Source organism: Entelurus aequoreus, linkage group LG24 (assembly GCF_033978785.1).
Source record: "Entelurus aequoreus isolate RoL-2023_Sb linkage group LG24, RoL_Eaeq_v1.1, whole genome shotgun sequence".
In the NCBI taxonomy this organism is placed as follows: Eukaryota; Metazoa; Chordata; class Actinopteri; order Syngnathiformes; family Syngnathidae; genus Entelurus; species Entelurus aequoreus.
This window is the reverse complement of record NC_084754.1, coordinates 13169036-13185638: the sequence shown is the minus strand read 5'-3', so window position 1 is coordinate 13185638 and position 16603 is coordinate 13169036. Positions and strand designations below refer to the sequence as shown.

The window sequence follows — 16603 nt, the reverse complement described above, 5'->3', positions numbered from 1 at the left end:
ATTACACTATGCTGGGGCAGCCCCAAAACCGTCTGGACACCTGGTGCTGCTTCAGGTGTGCGCAGCAAGCTGAGCCGTGGGTAAATCAATCAATCAATCAATCAATGTTTATTTATATAGCCCTAAATCACAAGTGTCTCAAAGAAATAAGCCTCAGCAGGGCAAACGGAGGACGTTGCCGTCTTTGGTGGCGAGGGTGTGGAAGCTAGAATGTTACTAATGTTTTCCAATGGTTGGAAAAACAGAGTTATTTCGATCTATGGCTGTAGGCTAATGCTCGCAAGTTAGACTAGATGTTTTGGGCGCATAGGGTTCACTGTGGTGTTCACCACGCTATAGCGACAGGGAGGCTCATAACTCAGATTCATGCTTGCAACTTCAAGCATAACAAAAATAAAAAAGCCCACTCATATTTCAAACTACTCAAAAGAAATCGTAAGTTAAGTTAAGGAACCGCTGTATTTGACATCAACTTCATGCAACATTTTTTTTTCATGTCTCCACTCAAGAACTGTGATGTCGGTGAAAACACTCATTCCTACTATGGTGTCAGTTGATCAGTTCCATAAATGATTGCTGAAATAAAGACAAAATGGTAACTCCCACAGAGCAGCATGACAAACAAAAAAGTACAAAGTACCAACATTTCAAAGAAGGCTGAGACAAACAGGAATGAGGCAATTAATAACAGTAAAGATACAGGAATGTAGTCCATACCAAGAACAGACATAACACAATTGAAGCACAAAACTAGAAATTAAGAAAATAAACTGTCATGCAAAACATTAAAACATCAGTCATATTTGTTTATACATTTGTGTTTTATGTTGTTTGTGTTAGGTATTTTTATTATCTCAAGCTGCACTTGAAGGTTTTGCCACAATCCATCGTGTTTGACTACTTTTTAACTCGATACAAATAATCATAAAATAGAAGCAAACTTCATCTCTTAAGTTTCAGTCCAACCAAATTGTTCTATAACTGAGTCTTCATAAATGTTAACACTTTGTAATTGTTTAAAGCCTCAGCTAAATGACCATGTTCATTTATTAAACCCCTTTGGGATTTCTTGTTTTGGCTCTGAAAGAAAAACATAAACCAGTTGAATCTTTCATGTCAAACATGTTGGCTCTTTTTCCTGATACGTAAGTGATGCTTGATTTAGTTAGAACTGTTTACCGGCTGTAAAAAAACAATTTCACTTTAATTCTACACTTTCCTGAAATCTGCGGGGATCAAAACAAACTCTCGTTTTGATTAAGCCAGTCAATAATTGTTCCCGTTTCCATTGTTCTTAGAGGGTCCATTAACTGATTTTGTCTTACACGCGACGTGAGTATCACAACATCAGAGTTGATTACCTCTCTGAGATGATGCCGCTGCCTGGAGCCTGCAGCTTTTCATCTAACGGCTCTCTGCGGCTGCTCCTTACAATATTTCACGCTGATAAGCTGTCAAGAAAAGACTGAAAACGACTAGTGACATTTTTGGAATAATGATACTACTCACTAAAAAAAACTCTCTTACAGACTCTTTGCATTGTAACTAATTTCACTCCAATTTGGTTTGCTTAAATTCTTCTATCATGTAGATTGTAGTGAATTTCCTAAACATGTGTGGCACTTCTTTCCTGTAAAAAGGGTTGTTTGTATGTACGTTGTACGTTGTATGTTGTTCCATGATTAATTGGCAACCATTCCAGCATGTACAAGTCTAGGCTCCAGCTCACCTCTAATTAGAGATAAGAATTTATCAGATGTTTCCGGTTCCAATTCTACCTTCTATTTTGTTTAGCAATTTGTTTCCTTATCAGTTCTCTTATTAATTCTTATTTGGAAAATGATTTGGATTGGCATTAATTGTGTTTAGAGCAGTGATTGTCAAGCTTTGTTTCCGCCTCTTCAACTACTACTACTTGACTCCCCAAGTACCACCATAATGATACATTAAAATACAGTAATGTAGTAGGCCATGAACTGGAGCTGGTACTGACTGCCCGCCTCGAAGCCAGGCAGAATCGGTCTCTTGTCTTGCCCATCTAAATGAGAAACCATTAATTTCAATTGAACAGTTAATAGCCCTAACATTATAGTGGGGGAGTTAGTACCGGTTTTATTTACAGCAGATAATGTGCTTGCGTTACTGCTTCTGGGACGGTTCAAAAATGCCACTTTCATTTATAGTTATTGCATGTTTTCTGTCCAAGTGTTTTAGTATATTCCTCATATGTCCTTATCTTGATGAAATAGCAATCTTGCAATTACGGTATCACAAGTAGCGTTTACTTGTAAAAGTATCCAAACTTGAGAGTGTCTGTTCTGCCCGGGCGCCACCGTTTTGCTTTCTGACGTCACCACACACGTTGTGTAATGACGTCATCTACTGGCATCGTTAAGGGAATCGTTTGAAAAATCGGCAAGCAATTCCAAGGAATTCATACATTAGGAACCGATTCTGAACAAGAACGGTTTTTCAATTCCCATCCCTACCTGTAATCCCAAACCAAATTTAAAATTTTTTAATTTAAATGATTCACAAAATGGCATACCTGAAACAGAGCAGCAAGCAGAAAGAAGGAAATGTCTACAATACATAAAAATAATGAGTCAGTGCATGGTTTGTATTGTGTATTTTTAACTATCCCAAAGACATGCACCTGGGGATAGGTTGATTGGCAACACTAAATTGGCCCTAGTGTGTGAACATAAATGTGAATGTTGTCTGTCTATCTGTGCTGGCCCCGCGATGAGGTGGTGTCTTGTCCATGGTGTACCCCGCCTACCGCCCGAATGCAGCTGATATGGGCTCCAGCACCCCCCGCGACTCTGAAAGGGACAAGCGGTAGAAAATGGATGGATAGATGGATTTTTCTTAACACACTGAAAAGGGTGGTCGAGTTGTACTAATACTAATACAAATACTACTAATACTATACCATACCACTGCTGCCCTGGGGTTGACTAATGGAAACATGGCTGCAAAATTGCTTCAATGGCTTCTCAGACCAGCCACTTAACATTCATTAGCTATGTGAACGTGGACACATTTAATCGGATTAAAAGCCTAACCGGAATAAAAAATGCTTCACATAAACACGCCATTCGGAATATTCTGACCCGATCACACGTTCGGATCAAAATTGCATTCCGATCAAGACAGGTGGTTTATGCCGAAAGTCATTCGAATTAGAGCACATGAAAACACATCTTCCGAAATTTTGATTTGAATTATCCTTACTGCACATGTCTTTGATGTCAGCTATACTTTGGTTGTGGAGGAGGGACTAAATTTGATAGTCTCCCCCCATTGAACATGTAGAGACATAGCATTATATACTGTTGAGTGTGTTGCTTTAAAAAGAGACTAGCAAAGACAAAATTATGGTGTGAAGTGTTTTATGTCGATGTAACAATAAAAGAAGGATTCCAGTTGTCATCTTAATGAGTGGTTTTATTCACGACATTACAGCTACTCCAAGTGCTAACTGCTAGCCTCGAACATGAAAACCCGCCGCTGCCCGCACAACATAAAAAGCACAGAACAGCTACATTTCAAAAAGAGAGGTGAAACAAAAGTAGTGAACAGAAGGAATAAATTATAAATAAATACCGTGATAACGTCGGACAAGCAGAAATTCACAAAGCCGTGTTAACAGTGGAAGTCTACTGCTTCTTCAGCACCTGCAGTGAGAAAACTCGTCCAAAAGATGGCGCCATAGCACAAATAATTACACATATTTCTGTTTAAGTTAGGTTCTGCGCATGTTAAAGTAATGCATGTCATAATCAGATCATTTTTTTCAGGGTCCATGTACACAGTAACATTCTAATCCTGATTAAGTTAAGTTAAAGTACCAATGATTGTCACACACACACTAGGTGTGGTGAAATGTGTCCTCTGCATTTGACCCATCCCCATGTTCACCCCCTGGGAGGTGAGGGGAGCAGTGGACAGTAGCGCATCAATTTAGCTTATGTCTTTCTCAAAACCACATCTCCTGTTTTGTTGATATTAACCCAAACTCTCTTTGGACTCCATTCAGACAATCAAGGCAACTTCTCAACTGGGTGACCCAAGGGTAACCTACAATCTTGAAGATGGGATGGTCCCGGAAACTAACATGCCGGTTCGTTTCTACCTCTCGCCCAATCGGGAAGATGGCTCCGCCTCCATTCTGGTGTCTGAACCACTGGACTACGAAACTACTCCCTTTTTTTCTCTGCGAGTGCGGGCACAGAATGTTGCTGCAGTCCCTCTTGCTGCCTTTACTACTGTTTATGTCAATATCACAGGTATGATTTCTAGTTACTTCTACTTGCTTATGACATAGTTATTATTCATCCATCCATCCATTTTCTACCGCTTGTCCCTTTTCGGGGTCGCGGGGGGTCGCTGGAACCTATCTCAGCTGCATTCGGGCGGAAGGCGGGGTACACCCTGGACAAGTCGGATATTAGTCTTCACTAATCTTCATTACTTTTATCTTATCTTATCTATGTTGTAACCATATGTGACTATCGCCGAGGCCTTATCACACCTGCAGGTGAAAACAGACTAGAACTACAGTGAAAGTGTATTGGTTTATATTGTTATACTTTTTTAATTAAAAATGTTCAAATGATCCACACAAAAAGTATGGTTCACCACTGATGTAGATCCTATAAAGCGCTGTTGTTTGTAAAAGTATGCACAGCGATAAACTGTGTAATTGTTAAAAAAGTACACCTAAAATGTGTGATAAACGATCATTTTAAAAAGTATGCAAGCTCCTTTGATTTTGTTCAGTAAAATCATTGCAAAAATGTATTATAAAAATATATAGCGCATTTTAGATATTATTAATTAAAAGACACAAAGATGGACGCTCATACAATGCACTTTGAATAAATAAATATGAAGCAAATTAACAAAACTGTACATAACACTGAACGGAAAGTATACTTAATATAATTTAAAAGGGTTATAGATGGAACATTTGAAGAGAGATTCGAGAATTGACTGTTTCAAAAGTGATGCATGGTATGGTTGCCTACATAGTTTTTTTTATGCTCTTACTTACAATGCAAGAAAATAGGCGAGATTGTTTTGCTGAGTAGTGCTGTTGTTCGTCAAGATGTCGGTATAATGAAAAGGCAGCTCTTAATGAACTGTCAAGGTAACAGCTGCAGAACTTAAGGACTATCTCACGGGTTAGGAAAGTAATATTGCCATGCCTGCCAATAGTTTTATTTATGTGCTGTTTGCTTCTATTTCTTCATAGATTTATTATTTATTACTACGTATTCATTATTAATGTTGTATTGAGTTGATCAGCCTGTTTATCTGGATGTACTTTCTGTTAAGAGAGTCATCAAAATCTGCGCCACATGATGACCTGTCTACCAATGCAATATTTTTTTTTTCAACAAAGTTGACCCATTTTAGCGTCTAGATGACCAACATTTCACTGACAAGTTTTCTTTATGTATTTTTTGCCCCTGAAAAATAATCTGGCAGTCATTTCCCTTAATATCAGTTAATTTTGGAATAATCGGTTAAATAACTAACTGTCCTTGGAAAGCCCCCTTTCCGTCGCCAGACTCTAAGCCCATTTCCCTGCATTGACAGTGGGGATAAAGACATGTGAAACTACTATTTTGATCACAATAATTGCATGTTTTTGTCGCCCTGCTACATGATTACTTTAAAACTGATATGGGAACATTTTGAGCAAAAAGTAAATACAAAATTATCCTAATTTCCGGACTTCCCTGCTTTTGCATCTTCTCTTCCATGGACACTATTTCAGCATTTCCTCAAGCCTCTTGAGGAAAACGTCAGTGAAAGAGGATGCAAAATTGCTCATTAGCGCCTTACCTTTTTTTTTTTTTTTTTTTTAAATGTTGAGCACATAATCTGCTCTTTTTTCTTAGTTTTCCCGCAGGTTCTGACTTAGTCTTTCTCCCCTCAAAGGTTCTCCTGTTTTTTGGGATCACTTTCATATTGAGTCTTTAGTTTACATGTTTTATATCCAAACTTTTACAAAAATCCTTCTTCTACCTGGAAGACAAAATCATTAAAGTTATTCTGTCCAATTTTGCACAAGTCAATTTGACTGGAGAGGTCCATAATTTCCTTATATTTCCATTATTTGGAAATTTAAAACTTTAGTTGTCAATCAATTAATCAATCAAAGTGTATTTATATAGCCCTAAATCACAAGTGTCTCAAAGGGCTGCACAAGCCACAATGACATCCTTGGCTCGGATCCCACATCAGCGCAAGAAAAAACTCTACCCAATGGGATACAATGAGAGTTGTATTGCTACAACCTGCAACAATGCATCTGGCAGACATATTTGATAATTCCTTCAAATTATGCGTGAAAACAACATGATTGAGGATTAAGATGCTACCAAAACATGTACTATGCACAATGAAATTGCCTCCAGTCTTCTGTAGGGGACGTCAGCAGACAGATGCAGGCCCGCCTACATTTTGGAGATAAAAAAGGGCGTTGCGAAATGTGTTAAAACCTGTTAAAAAAATAAGCCTATAATCACTACTGTCTCTATTTTTGGGGGGATTTTACCTGTCGACATAATTTTACGTCCAAACTATGAAATAAGTGGCAATGTTGTCAGCAAACAGGCAATACAATACTTTATTGGAATCTAATATTGCAAATAATTTGCCACCATATTCACTTACACGTGTTGTTTGACTCAAGGTCGCAATATGTCTGATATGTGTTAGTTTTTTCTTATTTTAGAGTTTAGAGGTTTGATCTTGATTTGAAATGTGCTGTTTATTTTAAAGTATATGCACAAGAGAAATGTCCTTGTCAAGCAAACATTGTTACAGGGCACTTGTGGATGTACGGGGACCAAATTGCAACTAATTACTGTATCTCTTCTTCTCCCAAGATGTCAATGACAACGTACCATTTTTCACCTCCTCCATTTACGAAGCCTCCGTAACAGAGGGCGCTCAAATTGGAACCTCAGTTCTGCAGGTGTCTGCTCATGACAAAGATTTGGGTCTTAACGGAGAGGTCTGTGTTTGTCTACTTTGTTGTTGTGTGAGATGAATATCAAAACAATTAAAACAAGGCAACTCCTGTAGATAGTGGACACAAATTGTACTGGCATTAACCAAAAGCTGTACTTGAATGACATGAAAAAACATATCTCAAACATACGTTAGGTCAAGAAAAAACAGAGGCTATTTCATCCCTACAAGCCTGTTTTGCAGGTTTCTCTGCTCTTCAGGGGATTTGGGGTCACCCAAACAATTTTGTGGAATATCCTTCATTTCTAAGAACAAGAATAGACTGTCAAGTTTCAGATGAAAGTTCTCTTTTTCTGGCCATTTTGAGCGTTTAATTGACCCCACAAATGTGATGCTCCAGAAACTCAATCTGCTCAAAGGAAGGTCAGTTTTGTAGCTTCTGTAACGAGCTAAACTGTTTTTAGATGTGTGAACATGATTGCACAAGGGTTTTCTAATCATCAATTAGCCTTCTGAGCCAATGAGCAAACACATTGTACCATTAGAACACTAGGGTGATAGTTGCTGGAAATGGGCCTCTATACACCTATGTAGATATTGCACCAAAAACCAGACATTTGCAGCTAGAATAGTCATTTACCACATTAGCAATGTATAGAGTGTATTTCTTTAAAGTTAAGACTAGTTTAAAGTTATCTTCATTGAAAAGTACAGTGCTTTTCCTTAAAAAATAAGGACATTTCAATGTGACCCCCAACTTTTGAACGGTAGTGTACATGTTGAAGTTTGACAAAGATCACTTCAAATTATTACTTTCAGGCATTGGAAAGTTTAAGGAAAAGATGTACAAAAAGTAAATAAAACCTTTCAAATGTTTAATAAAAAAACATGTGAAACATTTGTTTTAGAAACCTCATCACCCACACAGTCAATATTACCATCAATATTTCCAGTAACCTTTATTACCTAAGCCTCAAGATTTCATTTTTGCTCCCAATGTGTTGCTACTGATAATATTGAGCATGTTTTTTTTATTCTTTGTTCTCATAAGCAGCAAGAGTTTAACCATCACATTGTCTTGAATTCACAGATCACTTACTCCCTGCTGAAAGACAGCAGTGGTGACCACCTTTTGTTCCGAATAGATCCCAAACTTGGGACCATCAACACAGAGGCGGTCTTTGACCGTGAGGCCCGCAGCTCCTATTTGCTAGAGGTCCAGTCGGTGGACGGCCAAGAATCTGCTCGGCCCGGAAAAAACAAACAGCCAAACTCCGGTAATGACCTCATATTTCAATTCACATAAAAAAAGGCTTTAAGTTTCATTCGTTAACCTGTGTTTAGCTCATTGCTTGTCAGTATACGGAGGATCATCATCAGTATCATTTGTATTAATTCTAAGACCCTTTGGAATTTAGGGTTAGTTTTGCCACTATCTTTCTGCAAGGTCAGCTTGTTCACAGTATACCGAGAGGGGGCCAATCCAGTATTGAGGCTTTTAAAGGCCTACTGAAACCCACTACTACCGACCACGCAGTCTGATAGTTTATATATCAATGATGAAATCTTAACATTGCAACACATGCCAATACGGCCGGGTTAGATTAGTAAAGTGCAATTTTAAATTTCCCGCGAAATATCCTGCTGAAAACGTCTCGGTATGATGACGTTTGCTCGTGACGTCCCAGATTGTAGCGAACATTTTAGGACACCATTGTGGCCAGCTATTAAGTCGTCTGTTTTCATCGCAAAATTCCACAGTATTCTGGACAGCTGTGTTGGTGAATATTTTGCAATTTGTTTAATGAACAATGAAGACAGCAAAGAAGAAAGCTGTAGGTGGGAAGCGGTGTATTAGCGGCCGGCTGCAGCAACACAAACACGTAGCCGGTGTTTCATTGTTTACATTCCCGAAATATGACAGTCAAGCTTTACCATTGGCCTGTAGAGAACTGGGACAACAGAGACTCTTACCAGGAAGACTTTGAGTTGGATTTGCGCTACCATGAGTACACAGCTGTGGCTTCCAAACATTTGATCGCTTGCCCGTACGTGCGTGCCGCTATGTGCATGTCACGTACTGTACATAACTTTGGGGAAATATATGTGCTGTATGAACTTTGCGGAGGTGAACGGTACTTTGGGCTGTGGGATTGAGTGTGTTGTGCGGGTGTTTGATTTGTATTGGTGGGTTATATGGACGGGAGGGGGGAGGTGTTTGTTATGCGGGATTAATTTGTGGCATATTGAATATAAGCCTGGTTGTGTTGTGGCTAATAGAGTATAAATATGTCTTGTGTTTATTTACTGTTATAGTCATTCCCAGCTGAATATCAGGTCCCACCCGCTTCTCACAGCATCTTCCCTATCTGAATCGCTTCCACTGCCCTCTAATCCTTCACTCTCACTTTCCTCATCCACAAATCTTTCATCCTCGCTCAAATTAATGGGGTAATCGTCGCTTTCTCGGTCCGAATCGCTCTCGCTGCTGCTGGCCATGATTGTAAACAATGTGCAGATGTGAGGCGCTCCACAACCTGTGACGTCACGCTACAGGCAAGGCTTTTTTATCAGCGACCAAAAGTTGCGAATTTTATCGTTGATGTTCTCTACTAAATCCTTTCAGCAAAAATATGGCAATATCGCGAAATGATCAAGTATGACACATAGAATGGACCTGCTATCCCCGTTTAAATAAGAAAATCTCATTTCAGTAGGCCTTTAACTCAATTCCCATTTACACCCTAACCATGAGAATTTATTTGGCTGTGTTACTCCACCTTGACCAATCATACTTCCCAATGTGAAAACAGCTGAGAATGTCCCCACTACTCCTTTTTTTGTAATTTATTTACACTGCTCAATTTTCAACTAATATGCATTTTTTTGTTCACTATGCCGTTAGAGTAACATTTTGGGAATTCTCTCTGTGTACCTACAGCAGGTGTCGGCAACCCAAAATGTTGAAGGAGCCATATTGGACCAAAAATACCAAAAAAAAAATCTTTCTGGAGCCGCAAAAACTTAAAAGCCTTACATAAGTCTTATAATGAAGGCAACACATGATATAAGTGTCTATGTTAGCTATATTAGCCTACTATCGAAATGACTATTTGTCGGCTGACACAAATCTCCATTAACACAAATGTTGAAATGTCATATTTATTCTACCCATTTCACAGCATTGGAAAACATTAGTAAAACGGAGGCTTCTCAGAGGGTGAGATAACTCCTGGAAATTACTGGTTTAGAATGGCTAAATGAACAGATGTGTGTGTCTAAGAAAACGGCAGGCTGTCTTCTTCTAATGGATTTATTACAATCTTTGCAAGCCGGGTAACGTTTCCTGTGGTCTGGAACAACATGGGACACAAATCAGAAATGCAGCCAATATTACATACAGATAATGTGTCATTAGAGATGCAAATATACATTAAAATACACAGAGGACATAAGTAAAGGAAATTAAATGAGCTCAAATATAACCACAAACGAGGCATAATGATGCTATATGTACATACAGCTGGCCTAAATAGCATGTTGGCATCGATTAGCTTGCAGTCATGCACTGACTAAATATGCCTGATTGTCACTCCAACAAGTCAATAACATCAATAAACACAGAATAAAAATGTTTGGTGGACAAAATGAGACAAAGGAATGGTATAAAAAACATCTTTCTCTGGCAGCATCAGACAAAATTGTACTTGTAAACAAACTAGGACCGCCCCAATTAGTAGGACAAAACGGCGCTCGCCAAACACTCTCATCAGTGAAGCATGTTTAACATAAACAGTGGGATTTCTAACAATTAGGAAGGTTTGTGTCATGTTTGTCCTTCTAAAGAAACTACCGTATATTACCAAATAAACGCCCTTGTGCAAATAACCGCCCATGTCCTAATAGCCGCCCGGGGACTGACCCCATTTTGTGAATTAATCGCCTCTTCCTAATAACCGCCCATGTCCAAATAGCCGCTCATGGGCTGTTATTTGCATGATTTAGATTAAAATCATATTGATTTCATTAAGTCCAATTTATAAGCTAAAAGGAAAAGCAAAGGTGCAGTAATTCTGGTAATTACGGTAACAGCAGACGTTACGTGGGGGTTCTGGGTAATCAACATATTGCAATGGGTCACCGCATGTAGCGTAACACACACTCAACGACAACAACAAACCCACGAGGAAAAGTTTCAACATGGCAAGCAACAGTAGCAGTGAGTTGAATGAACAGGATACCGCTACACCACAACTGATGGACGGGAATACTTTAAGGGGGAAGAAGAACAGAAAGTTTGACTTGAAGTTCAAGCTAGCGCTTGTGAAGTATGCGGAGCAGAATTCTGGTTTGGCAGCGGCCACGTAGTTTAACGTTGACCCAAAACGTGTACGAGAATGGAAACAAAAAAAGGGAGAACTACTATCTGTCGGCAATCGATGGAAAACGGGCTCGCTTACCTGGTGGAGGTAGGAAGAAAAGTAAGCGACGAGCTTGATGCTAATTTGTGTCAGTGGATACATCACGTATGCTGCTTTATTTAAAACTTGGAGTACTGTAGCCTTTATTTTATTTAAGTGACAGTATTATTGTTCTGTTGTGATGGTGGGTTTTATACTTGAGTACTTGGTACCATAATTTTATTTTTCCCGGTAGGCTGCTTTATTTAAAAAGTTTATTGATTTTTTGTATTGGTATTCTATTTTACAATTGTTGCACTACTGCCATGTTGAGGCCTTGTTGATCTCTTGTCTTTTGATAGCCTACCTCATGTTGATCTCTTGTTTTTTTTGTTTGTATGTTTACAATAGCTCTTACATTTAAAGTTTTTTGTACGAAAAAAAAAATACTGGACAGTAACCATTGTAACCAAATAATGGCCTGGTGCAAAAATAAATAAAAGCCTTGTGCAATATACCGCATATGTCCTAATAGCTGCCCCCATTTTGTGAAATAAACGCCCGGGCTACTATTTGGTAATATACGGTATATTAAAACAAAAAATATACTTTTTTCGAAAAAGCTCCAGGGAGCCAGTAGGGCAGCGCTATGCGGCTCTAGAGCCGCGGGTTGCAGACCTTTGACCTAGAGTGACGTAAATATGACGTTTATATATCGAGGGAATCATTACAAATGTTTGTGAAGATGGGTAGAATCGGATGTTTTTGCCTGGCCTTCTTTACATTTGCAATCTGCCTTAGCTGTGTTTTATGCGACATATCTCCCGCATCCAGAAGCGCTCGTCTCCTTTGCAAACATTACCTGTCTCTTTTCATCACCTCCCGGGATACACTCAAAAGAGGAAGGAAATGTAAAAAACAGTTAAAAGAGTGCACCTTCCCCCGCCATCGTCTCTTTTCTCTGCAAATTAACATCGTCGCTCATGTCTTTTTAGGGCAAAATCATTTGCTCCCTTTTTCAACTAAAGCGACAACATAACGAAGAAGGAACATAAAACAGAAAAAAACACGTTTGTCTTGAAGTCGAAGGAGTCACAGGAAACTGATGTTAGAACAATCAATAATTTATGTCATTTTCTTCAGAGCTTTTTCCTAACGCTGCTCTGCAAATGTTCATGTCAACAAGCTGCAACGTGTCAAGTTTAAGTGCTTTTCTTCTTCTCCAGAGTGTGACAATGACTTGAAAACAAAACATGTCTGTCAAAGTGTTGCTTGTATGTTGTGCTTTTTGTGATTTTTTATTATTTTTTTGTGTGTGTGTGTGTGTGCGCGTGTGTGTGCCACTCTGTCATTTGTGTACAGACACGGCGTATGTTCGGGTTTTCATCAGCGACGTCAACGACAACAAGCCAGTCTTTGTTCAGAGGCTTTACGAAGTGGCGGTGGACGAGGACGCTGACGTGGGCCTGGCTGTTGTCACTGTCAGTGCTAATGATGAAGATGAAGGTACGACCGATGGTGGAGAAGGATCAATCAATCAATCAATCAATTAAAGTTGATTTATATAGCCCTAAATCACAAGGCTGCACAAGCCACAACGACGTCCCACAAGGAGAAGTGGTCAAATAAAAAAAGATGGCTTTATTGACAAGACCTCTTAAAATTGAAACTCTCGAAGAACTACAACCATTTCACAAGCCTTTTTATGTATCTATTTTCTTTTACCGGGTACCTTTTCCCGCAAAATACCACACTGGTGTCAGCCTGCCAAACAGGGACTTTTTTTTCTTAAGACGGAGAGAAATATGCATGTACTGACCCATTTTGAGCAATTTTATCCGATCTTGACTGAGCTGAAACCATGCTGGTGCGCTGGATTTAGCAGCTCTCACGCTTTGGTAATGCACTGATGCACATATGTTCCAAAAAAGAGTGACAAGCTCCCACTCAGCAGGTGGGTGGGATTTGAGCAATAAAGCAGTTGCTCATCCTCTATATGCTGTAGTAGGAGACTGAGATCCCTCTATAAAACACGTTTAGGTCCGTTAATCAAGTATTTATTGCAAGCAGGGCTGCGGATTTGACCGGCCTGCCTCACTAATGATGAATAGCTGTGGAATAACATCGACTCGCCAATATTAAAGTGTTGCGCTGTCTCACTTGCATGCTAAATCTGTCTTGTTTGGAAACTCATTTTTGAGTTTGACCGTTGTAAGCTTGCCAGATCTCAGTGGGAGGCTCAGTGCACTTTGTCAGCCTGAGTTGTGTTAATAGTTCAGATTAGGGGATTGGCGCTACTCTAACCCAACAGGGTGGTTGACAGCAAATATTGTACATTTCAGGAGATTATTATACGTGTTAAACCCTTTAATGGGATGGTCTCCATTGAAACACAGAAATACGTTTAAACAGTCACCTTATCCGTCTCTTAGGGCTTTAAAACCAGTCCCTCGACAACACTATCAGTGTGCACTATCTCATTTAGGGTTGTACGGTATACCGGTATTACTATACTACCGCGATACGAATTAATCATTTTCGGTAGGCTACTATACCGCCTCTGAAACGTACCGGTCCCGCAACCCCCCGTGTCGTCGTCACGTCATGACATTGCTTGTTTACGAGCAGACGAGCATGTTCGACGGGACACAATCACGGAGTACTTACAAGCAGACACAGTGTGTAGACAGAAAATGGAGAACGGACGCATTTTGGCTTGAAAACTAACTATAAAGGTGAAGTTATAACACTGAAACGCCCTCAGGAAGAGGTGCTTTAAGACATGGCTAGCTAGCTAGCGGCTAACGTCCATCCGCCGTCGGCAGTGTTTTGGCGACTTCTAAATCCCTAATCCTCGCCTCCATGGCGACAAATAAAGTAATTTCCTTACAAGTATCATCCCTGAAGGACGAGGAATAGCTAAGCATGCTTCACTACACACCGTAGCTCACCGGCATCAAAATGTAAACAAACGCCATTGGTGGGTCTACACCAAACATCCACTGTAATGATATCAAGTACTACTAAGATTATGTCGATATTTTTTGTCATCACATCTTCTTTCGTTTTTTTTTTAAATGTATAGTATGTTTATAAACTCAGAAAATATGTCCCTGGACACATGAGCACTTGATACCCAAATTTGTGGTATGATCCAAAACTAATGTAAAGTATCAAACAACAGAAGAATAAGTGATTATTACATTTTAACAGAAATGTAAACAGAACATGTTAAAAGAGAACGTAAGCAGATATTAACAGTAAATGAACAAGTATATTAATAATTAACTTTCTACCACTTGTCCTTAATAATGTTGACAAAATAATAGAATGATAAATGATACAATATGTTACTGCATACGTCAGCAGACTAATTAGGAGCCTTTGTTTGTTTACTTACTACTAAAAGACAAGTTGTCTAGTATGATCACTATTTTATTTAAGGACTTAACTGCAATAAAAAACATATGTTTAATGTACCCTAAAATGTTTTGTTAAATTAAAGCCAATAATGCAATTTTTTGTGGTCCCCTTTATTTAGAAAATACTGAAAAGTACCAACAAGTATCAAAATAATTTTAGTACAGGTACCAAAATATTGGTATTGTTACAACACCAATCTCACTTTTCCTTTTGTCAATTTTTTTTTTTTCAAATTACTGTGGCATTAAAGCAGACTGCATGAGGCACAAAGTTTCCATTTAATTAAGTAATCAAATCAAGGAGGGGATACGGAAACCTACTAATGTTAAGGTCTGGTAGGAAATTAAGTGTAATATCCTTGTGATTGTGCTCAAATGTTATTCAGGAAAGAGTCCTTTTTCGTTTTTAGAATGTTTCAGTATTCATCTTGCAGGGACTTAGAATACATTATTGAGCTGTCGAATAAAATGTCTGTTTTAATTGATTCTGTATCCAATCGCCATACTTGCCAACCCTCACGATTTTTCCGGGAGACTCCCGAATTTCAGTGCCCCTCCCGAAAATCTCCCGGGGCAACCATTCTCCCGAATTTCTCCCGATTTTCACCCGGACAACAATATTAAGGGCGTGGCGTGATGGCACTGCCTTTAGCGTCCTCTACAACCTGTCGACGCGCCCGCTTTTTCACCATACAAACAGCGTGCCGACCCAGTCACGTGTGGTATGCGGCTTCTGCATACACACGATAGTGACTACAAGACATACTTGATCAACAGCCATACATGTCACACTGAGGATGACCGTATAAACAACTTTAACACTGTTACAAATATGTGCCACACTGTGAACCCACACCAAACAAGAATGACAAACGTATTTCGGGAGAACATCCGCACCGTAACATAAACACAACAGAACAAATACCCAGAATCCCTTGCATCCCTAACTCTTCCGGACTACAATATACACCCCCGCTACCACCAAACCCCCCCCCAATCTCCCGAATGCGAAGGTCTCAAGGTTGGCAAGTATGCCAATCGCATCCATCAAAATGCAGCCTTCTTCTCAAAAAATGCCACCACAATGTATTTTTATCTCAGTGATTACAAACTGTTTAGCACAGATCAGGACTGCCATTTCTTATTTTAATTTATGCTTTTCTGTGCGTCCTGCCACAGGAGCCAATGCCAAGCTGCGCTACCAGATCACGTCTGGCAACAAAGGTGGTGTTTTTGACATAGAGCCAGAGGTGGGGACAATATTCATTACACAGCCACTGGACTATGAGCAGCAGAAAAGGTACAAACTGCTGGTTCTGGCCTCGGACGGAAAGTGGGAAGATTATGCTGCTGCAGTGGTTACAGTGATGAATAAGAACGATGAGGCACCTGTGTTCTCCATGAACGAATATTATGGATCAGTCACAGAGGAACTTGATGGATCCCCAGTGTTTGTACTACAGGTGAGATGCTGGAATTCTTCCTGGGCGCATTTACACAATTGGTTGGCAGACCTGTTAGCATTGCTGATTCACAACAAGAAGGTTCCTGGTTCATTTTGTATGTTCTTCCTGTGGTTTCTGGATTTGCACTGTGATTGACTGACCAAAGTGTAGCCCAACTTTCACACAAACAATATTGTGATAGGTTCACTCTCCACCCTTTGTGTACAGGAAAATCACGATAACAATGTATGGATAGATATTATGATAGATAAGATATGGATACTTTTCACTTTTGAACCAATAATGTACCAATTACCAGTACCTGGAAATGGATACTTGTATATAC

General features: G+C 39.4%; 1 protein-coding gene across 4 annotated transcripts in view; it reads left to right on the top strand.

Moving 5' to 3' along the window:
* The window catches only part of LOC133641733 (neural-cadherin-like), a 342738-nt gene that overhangs the window by 206265 nt on the left and 119870 nt on the right, over positions 1 to 16603 (top strand). For all 4 annotated transcript variants that reach the window (XM_062035681.1, XM_062035679.1, XM_062035682.1 and 1 more), the window contains exons 13-17: positions 4043 to 4292; positions 6906 to 7033; positions 8081 to 8267; positions 12753 to 12896; positions 15992 to 16275. In XM_062035681.1, coding sequence (XP_061891665.1) covers positions 4043 to 4292; positions 6906 to 7033; positions 8081 to 8267; positions 12753 to 12896; positions 15992 to 16275 — 993 coding nt within the window. The remainder of the gene's footprint in view (positions 1 to 4042; positions 4293 to 6905; positions 7034 to 8080; positions 8268 to 12752; positions 12897 to 15991; positions 16276 to 16603) is intronic.